This window comes from Myotis davidii, unplaced genomic scaffold (assembly GCF_000327345.1).
Source record: "Myotis davidii unplaced genomic scaffold, ASM32734v1 scaffold97, whole genome shotgun sequence".
Classification (NCBI taxonomy): Eukaryota; Metazoa; Chordata; class Mammalia; order Chiroptera; family Vespertilionidae; genus Myotis; species Myotis davidii.
The window spans coordinates 4,324,802-4,333,497 of NW_006289392.1; the positions used below are offsets into that span (position 1 = coordinate 4,324,802).

The 8,696-nt window shown below is 56.8% G+C and overlaps 1 protein-coding gene across 1 annotated transcript in view; it reads right to left on the reverse strand.

The window, feature by feature from the left end:
- The window catches only part of DSCAML1 (Down syndrome cell adhesion molecule like 1), a 112,627-nt gene that overhangs the window by 19,713 nt on the left and 84,218 nt on the right, over window positions 1-8,696 (reverse strand). Inside the window, exons 18-21 of the mRNA XM_015562464.1 lie at window positions 3,512-3,665; window positions 1,257-1,374; window positions 817-980; window positions 461-559 (exon numbers count right to left, since the gene is read on the reverse strand). Coding sequence (XP_015417950.1) covers window positions 461-559; window positions 817-980; window positions 1,257-1,374; window positions 3,512-3,665 — 535 coding nt within the window. The remainder of the gene's footprint in view (window positions 1-460; window positions 560-816; window positions 981-1,256; window positions 1,375-3,511; window positions 3,666-8,696) is intronic.

The window sequence follows — 8,696 nt, forward strand, 5'->3', positions numbered from 1 at the left end:
TTTAGAGGCAAACCTGGGAGGCCCTGGGTGAGTGTTACCGCTCTCTCTGCCCTTCTCATGTTGGGGTTTAGAGGCCAAGGGGGGGGCAGAGGCAGAAAAGCAGGCCGGGAGGCTTCAGAGGGACCCTGCTAGCCCCTGTGCTGCACACGTGCCCGCGGCAGGGGCGGCCGGGCGCCGGCTGGACATGCAGCGCTCAGCCCACCGCAGCCCTGAGCCAGGGCTTCTTGCAGGACCTGGTGAGTCACGGGCGGGTTCAGGTTTGAGAAGCTCTCATCCCGGGGCGCTTGGCAGATGTAGAAACTGGGGCCCGGAGAGGAGGATGACTTCCCGGGTTTGCACAGCTCCCCAGCGGCTAAAGCCCAGAGGCCAGGCTGGGGTGCTACTTCTCCCGCGTCCCCCGCACCCCCCGTCCCCCCAGGTTCCCTCCCGTGGGTCCCCTCCTCAGGCAGACCCCTCTCACCTCGGATGGAGCTGCCCCCATTGTCCCCTGGAATCCAGGTCAGGGTGATGGAGGAGGCGGAGGTTTTGGAGACGGTGAGGCGGGGCTGGTCGGGGGGCACTGTGGGGAAAGCCACAGCCCTCACCACAGGGCCGCCTTCTGATGATGGGGACTGGGGGGTCCCGATAGGCAGGAGGGCGAGGCACTGACTTTCCCACCCCTGGGTGCAACCCACACCTGCTCCTTCCCTGAGGGTCGCTTTCCCGGGGTGGGGGTGGGGGGTTGATCTTTCTCTTCCATTCGACAGCCCCCTCTCACACGATGGGGTTTCCACCGCTTCTCAGTCCTGCCCCGGCCGCCTGCCGCCCGGGCCTCACCTTGCACGAGCAGGTTGACGATGATGGTGTCAAAGCCCCCGGTGTTGGTGGCCGTGCAGGTGTAGTAGCCCGAGTCCTCCGCCTTGACCGCACGCAGCAGCAGCGTGCCGTTGGCGTGGATGAGCCGGTGCCCGTCCACGGACACAGGGATGGCCGAGTCCTCACTGTGGGGGATGGGTTATGGCACGCACCCCTCCCCTGGGCCTCCCCCGGGTCTGCGGGCAGATGGAGCTGGGAGCAGGAGGCGGCTTGCTAGGGGTGCCCGATTCATGGGGCTTTACTTAGGACTTCCGGGGCTATCTAGGAACCTTGGCCTTTCGACCATCTGGGGAAGGGAGATCCTGAACTCCCAGCAGGGAGGAGTCGGGAGGCCAGGCCTGCTCCTGAGATGGACCTACGGGCTCCTCTCTGGGCTCACCCGCCTTCCGGGCCCCACACACCTGTCCTTGGTCCATTTCACAGCCGGGGCCGGATCGCCCACCGAACTGCAGGGCAGCCGGACGTCTCTCATCCAGGGTGTGGTCACGGTGCCCCCAAAGGAGATGATCTTCGCTGGGGCTACAGAGAGGAGAGGGTGAGGCTGCCCCTCTGCACCCAACACTGCCTTGGCCCCCCTCACAGGGCTCCCCAAAGTTCACAGACAGTCCTGCCTCTCCCATCGGACCTCAACCTTGGACTTGGGGTTGGGGGTGGGTGCAGGGAATTTATCAGTGCTGTTAGGGGTCAGCTACCACATGAGGCCGAGGAGTCACAGACAAACACAGTGCGTTCGGTGAGGGTGACTGCTGGGTCCAGCTGGGCCAGCTCAGGGGTGGGAGTGTCCTCATGGAGACACGACTCTCGGAAGAAAGAGTGGGGGTGCAGTAGAGATGGGGGAGGAGAGGGTGCAGGAGAGATGGGGGAAGAGAAGGGGTGCAGGAGAGATGGGAGGAGTGGGGGTGCAGGAGAGATGGGGGAGTGGGGGTTCAGGGAGAGGTGGTCCTGGCAGGAACTTCACGGCCGCCAGGCGCACAGTAGGGCTGGAAATGAACCAGCGGCCGCAGTGCTTCTGAGCAGAGGGGCCTTTTCAGCCAGGGCCTTCCTGGGGGACGGCAGGTTAAGAGGCAGGAGGCCTGTGCAGGGCTGTGGTGTAGGGCCTGAGGCTCCTCCCTGGGTGGGCGGCACCGAGCCTTGGCGGGAGGGAGGATCTGGGGGCGGCTGAGAAGGAAAGGGGTGCTTGAGCGGAGAGGACGCCTGGAGGCCGGAGACTCGGATGGAGCTGAGGGGCCTCGGTTATGGCTTCTGTTGGGGCCACAGAGCGGTCCTGGGGGCCCGGGGAGAGTGCCAGGTTCGGCTCCACTGTCTGGCCACCGTGTGGCCGGGGCTGGCCTTGAACTGCCTGGCCCTGGGGCAGGTGTGGCGCTCGGTGCACAGCATGTCCCTCCGGCCTCACAGGCTGCTGTGAGGACAGGGCGGGGATGTGTGACTGTGTTTTGGGAAGGACAGAGTCCCGGGATGTGACATTTCATGCCCACAGAGGAAGGCTCAGCCTTCTGAGACACAGCCCCGCAGCCCCTGTGCCAGGCCAGTGCCCACTGTCCAGGGCACTCTCGCTCTCAGCCATTCCTCCAGCAGGAGAGGCGTTTAGGAGAAGGCAGTGGCAGTGCCGCTGGGAAGAAGGGTCAGGGGAGGTTAGAGATGCTGAGCCGCGTGGACAGTGCCCCAGTGTGGAGCCAGGAGGACCAGCCCACCTGTCACAGCCGCCCCACAGGCCGTGCGCCCCTGCTCAGCTGTAAATGGGATGTCAAGTTCACGGGCAGGGCTGGGGCCCGGCCCACTGCGGGCCCAGCGTGCGGGCTGACTCTGAGCCTGTGTCAGGGGAGGGCTGATGCCTCCTGTGTCCCAGCCAAAGTCCCCTTCCTCCAACCCCATCGGAATTCTGGTTCTGGGCCCTGGGCTAGAGGTCAGGTGGCCGTGGGAGGAGGCGGGGCCGGCAGGAAGGGCCCAGGGAAGCCCAGCATCAAATAGTGAACCGGAGCCAGAGGCTGTGGCCACACCCCCGCCTCAGGCTTGGCCCAGAGGCAGCCTTGCAGCTCTGTGTGGCCGCCTCTGTCTCCATCGGGCTGTGGCCTCAGAACCGTCATGCCCTGTCAGGTGGTGTGCATGTGCTCCCTGCACATGCGTGTCCAGGTCAGGGGTTCAATGGGCACTCCTGCAGGCCAAGCACAGGCTACGCCACCCGTGTGGCTTCTCCCCAGAGCCTCCTCCACCATACGCCCTCGGCGTGACTTCTGCCTGAGCGAACCAGTGAGCGGGGTGGCCCCCTGTGTGTGAGGCGTCCAGGCTCAGGGCGGGGCCTGCTCTGGCAGGCAGGGACCCACCTGGCCCCTCTGAGGAGCTGAGCACTGGGACAAAGGGTTTGCTGGGGCTGCAAGGGGCTACCTCCCCCTTCTCTAACCCCAGAGTAGAGTTTGAAGTGGGGGGCCGGTGCTCCGTGCCCCCAGCCCCAGGCAACAGAGCAGCCTCAAGCCTGTCGTGAGGCTCTCTGGGCAGCAGGGGGCGGCAGAGGCCCAGTCTTGGTGGATGCAGAAGGGAGGCAGTGGACCAGCCCCTCAAACAGGGCGGAGGGAGACATCCCCTATTTGTGCAGAATCAAAATTCCAGAAAAGAGCGTCTGGAAGCTTCTGTCCCTCTGGCCCGGGCCCAGGCTGCTCACCCTTGCCAGCAGGCTCGACGACGACCTTCTCACTGCTGTTGCCCCGGCCGGCAGAGGTCACGGCCGCCACCCACAGCAGGTACTGCTGGCCTCGGTTCAGATGGGCGATCCGGTAGAAGAGCTGCTCCGGACTCGTCTCATACTCGCTGGGAGCCTGTGGGGTGGAGGCGAAGACGTCCTGAGACCCCAGGCCCTAGGGCCTCCAGCCCCCAGCCCTAACCTCGCCGTGGGGCCCTGGGCTCAGAGGTGGCGGCCTAGGGGCTGTGCAAGGGGAGGCACATCCTGCCTCCTTGGCCCTGGTCGTGGCCCAGGAGCTGACGGGCCTGCTCCGGGGCTGCTGGGTCAGCCTCAGGTACCACTGATCATCCCTGGCTGGCAACTGCGGCTCCAAGGCCAGGGATGTGTGTGTTTTGGTTAAAAGCTGGCGGGAGTGGGGAGAGGGGAATAGAGGAGGGAGGGTCCCAGCAAAAGCTTGAGAAAGGGAGTTTCTGGAAGAAGCTAAATGACCATGCTCGATTCCCCCCGCCTGTCCGCACGCAAGGCCCCCCAGCCTCCATCACCGCTCCTCCGTTCTGCAGGAAGCCAGGTCCCGGCGAAGGGGTAGGCGAAGGGGCGGCGAGGGACGGAGAGCTTCCCCAGGCAGCACTTCATTACCGGTTATTGGCGCAGACCCTGTCTATAGTTGTAGGTTCTATAAATCTATAGGTTTTTTTTTAACCAAATGACAGTTTTGACAAGTTGCCAACAAAACAATATCAGATCCCAGTGGTTTTACCAGTTGCTTTGATGAAAAGATTATGTTACCGTGGAAACCAGAGGCTCAGATATTGAAATGAATTTGAGCAGGAGCTTTTGATAAGCGCTAGTTTGCAGCCCTCCTGGCAGCCTCTTCCCGGGCGCAGGCGGGATGGGCTGGCTTTCATTTTATGTTATTTTTTGGTCGGCTGCAGGGAAGGGGGAGGAGGACTGCACTAGAGCCTCTTTGAAATCAGGGCGGAAGTCTCGGGAGGGGGAGCCCCCGGAACAGATGGGGGGCCCTGAGGCCAGAGGGAGCTAATAATTAGTTATCTCTGCAGTCACAGGCTCGTGCCCACATATGTGCACATGCGCACTCAGACACACAGACATGCAGATGCTTTCCTCACATGCCGAGGGGCAGACCTCCGCAGTCCCAGAGGCATGTGCTCTGCGCCCGTGGTGGGGCTGAGGGCCCCGTGACTGACAACAGCGGCCCAGGCTGTATGCAGGGAAGTGCTAAGGAGAAGGCACAGGCGTTCTGCAATGGACGGAGAACTCCCTGGCCAACTCCTCTCCCCCTCCCCCATGGAGATCTGGCCTTGAAGCCAGGAGGTCCCTGCTGGGGGAAGGTGCAGAGCCACCTGGGCCCTGGTAGTGGGGGGACTGTGCACATCTGTGCTTATGTCCGTGCATGAGGTAGGGTGGGTAGTGGCTTTAGCACCTGCCTGCCCTTCTCACTAGACATATGATTCCAATGTCTCTTAGGGATCCTGGGGCCTCAGTTTTCTCTGCTGCAAATGAAGAAAGCTATACAGCTCTGCCCACTCTGCATGGTGCATTGTGTGTGTGTGTGTGTGTGTGTGTGTGTGAAGAAAGTTGAGTGTAGCTGCTTGTGTGTGTGAGTGTGTGTGTACCTGCGTGCACATTTCTCTCTACGCAGGGAAGGAAGGGTTTGGCTTCCTCTTGAAGGTGTTAGCATCTTACCCAGCACACTTCCCTTTACCCCGGACCAGCCTACCCCAAGAATCTGCTGAAATCCCTTAAAAACACACACAACCATACTCCCAAGTAAAGTTCCAGTGGATCAAAGGTTAAATAAAACAAGAAAGCCCGGCAGGTGTGGTTGACCTATAAACCAGGAGGTCGCTGGTTTGAGTCCCTGGTTTGATTCCTAGTCAGAGCACATGCCCAGGTTGTGGGCTCAATCCCCAGTAGGGGGAATGCAGGAGGCAGCGAATCAATTATTCTCTCTCATCGTTGATGTTTCTATCTCTCTCTCCCTTTCCCTTCCTCTCTGAAATCAATTAAAAAAATATAAAACAAGTAAAACTACAAAATAAAAAATGATAGGTTATCCGTCTTTTAATCACAAAAGCAAAGGCAAAATTATAAATGGAAATGGTTTATAAATTTGAATTATATGAAAAGAAAACCTGATATACAGGTTTTTACACCAAAAATAGAATCAAAGGCAAACAATGAACTAGCAAACACTTGCAACCTGTATAATAAAAAATGCTGTTATCCTTAATATGCAAAGAGTATTTGCAAATCAATAAGAAAAAGAACACATGAGCCATGTAAATAAAAAATGAACAAGGGACATGAATTGACAACGATGAAAAAAACAACAAACCCCAGTAAAAACATATAACAATAATCAACCTAACTAGTAATTAAAGAAAAAATAAACTTAAAAAAATCCAACTGGCAAAGATGAAAAATATATAATACTTTGGATTAACATGGAACAAGGAACAAGAATGCACTTACCATGCTAGTGGAAGCACAAATGGGTGAAAACTTTCTGAAGGGTAATTTCCAAATGTCTATGCAAACTTTAAGAATATTCCTACAGAAATTTACTGTAAGAAGCATAGAGACATTTATGTCTCAATGAAGCATTATTTATAATGGTGAAAATTTGAAAATAGATTAATATAAAATAATGGAAGGAGTGGTTAAATAGATTATGTACAAACATGCATTTAAGATCATATTTAAAAAATATTTGATGGTGTTGGAAAGTGCCCACTATATTATACGAAAAGCCATATGATCTCACTAATATGGGGAATCTAATGAACAAAATAAACTGACTAACAAAACAGAGCCAGAGGCGTGGGTACATGGAATAGATGGACAGATGTCAGAGGGCAGGGGAGGGGGACTGGATAAAAGCAGGTGAAGAAATTAGCCAAAGAGCTAATGGACGCAGACTGTGGGAAGGGGCTACTCAGAGGTGGGCAAAGGGGGAGGGGAGGATAGGGGACATCTATAATAGTTCAACAATACAACAAAAAAAGTAAAAACTTTATTTAAAAATATTTGTATTGATTTCAAAGAGGAAGGGAGAGGGAGAGAGAAATAGAAACATCATTGATGAGAGAGAATCACTGATCAGCTGCCTCCTGCACGCCCCTCACTGGGGATCGAGCCCACAACTGGGGCATGCGCCCTGACCGGTAATTGAACCATGACCTCCTGGTTCATAGGTCGAAGCTCAACCACTGAGCCATTCTGGCCGGGCTTATTTTAATTAAAAAACAAAACAAAACACACACATACACCTAAAACCCACAATATATGTACAGATCAAATACCGGAAGGCTGAATACCAAAACATTGCCAGTGCTTCTCTTTAGGGAATAAGAGTATAAGTAATTTTTGCTTTCCTTTCTTTCTTTTATATATTTACAGAATTTTCCACAATAAATTGCATTATTTTGATAATTAGAGAAAAACACAAATGTTTTAAAGTGTTGGGTAAAATTTCCAACAGGACTCAATGCAGCTCGGCTGTCTCCAGGCGTAACTTGTGGGGAGCCAGCGCCATATGTAGTTTTCCACGTCTATTCTAGGGTTGCGCACACACACGCTCATATACTTTGACTCGTGTGCATCTGTCTCCAACCCGCACGCCTACCCTCTGCTCTGCACGCCACGCGCACACAGGTGAGCACTGCCGCGCTCACTCCCCGAGCCCTTTCAGAAATGGATCTGTCAAGCAGGTGTTTGGAATTCGGTGGTTAGGTCCCCGGGTCCCTACCCCGAAATGTGGCTGAAGCTCCCCTCTCACTAGCGCACCGGCCCCTGTAGACACTGTCCGACTGGAAACCTTCCCACGAGAGAGGGGGTCCCGACACGCTCGGACACGAAGCGGGAGCAGGGAGGGCCCGTCTCAGCAGCGGGAGGGAGGAATGGGGAGCAGTAGCTCTTCTCTGGGCCCGTGGAGGGGGCCCCTCCAGCCCACGCGAGTGAGGAGGCCGGGCTCCTGGTCCCCATCCCTTGGGAAGACTTCCTCATCCGAACAGCAGGCACCCGATTGGAGAGCCTGTGTCTGAAGGGAACGGCCTGATGCCCGAGGCTTTGCAGGTACCAGGCCGCGTGCTTTTCATGGCAATGATGTTCCAGGCACAGTGTTTGGCAGCTCGGACCCAAAGATGAAAAAGATGCTGCCCTTGTCCTAACAGGCCCTGCGGACTAGTGCGGGAGACCTGTGGGCAGCTAACTGCCCTCCAGCCCACCCAGCGTGTGACAGAGGGAGGACGCCTGCAGGAGGCAGCAGTGGGCAGGGGTGTCGTGCTGTGGAAAGGCATTGTGGGTGCCCAGATGTGACAAGTTTAGAGTGAGGAGAGCCTGGAGTGTGTGTGTGTGCGTGTGTGTGTGTGTGTGTGTGTGTGTGTGTAAGGGTGGGGGAGGAGGAGAGGGGGCAGAAGACATCGGCTGGAAAATTGGCACAACCACCACCTGCAGGCCCCATAACCCAGCAATTCCGCTCCTAGGTACGCGCCCGCAGGGACGATGAGCACCAAGAGACACGCACGAGAATGTCCACGGCAGCACCGTGTGTCTTAGCCCCGAACTGAAAACTACCCAGATACCCATGGGTGTATAACGGCTTGTAACATGTGTGTAAACAGAAACCTGCACAGATGTGAGTGGACTGTCTATGCCGCACACAACAACGTGGGTGAAATTCACAAATTCAAAATGCCATCCAGTCAAAGAAGCCAGACAGACGGCATGGAAAGGCAACATCAATCTGAAGCCAGGACAGCCCCGCGCACATCTCCCTAACTGCTGTCGCCCCTCTGGGGCCCCCCGACCGGACGCCTGCTGAGGGCAGGTGTCCTTGCTCCTGCTCTCGTAACCAGAGCAGGCCAGTAGCTCTGCGGTTGAGGGGCTGGAGAGGAGGCAGAGGGGAGGGTGTGTATTATGGGATGTGGGTGCATAGCCACTGCAGCCGCCCTCATCCTCTCGCTCCTGGGTTCAGTGGGAGGGCACTGTGCCCCGGTCTGGGGGCCACCCCTCACTCCGGGTCTGGGCACATATTGCAGCCTCTCCGTCTGCTCACCTGCACTGGGCCCAGGCCCTGGTCTAGAGAGATGTCCCTGCCCCTCTCAGCTGTCCTCCGTCTTCCTCCTTCCTCTCCTCCCTCCAGCTG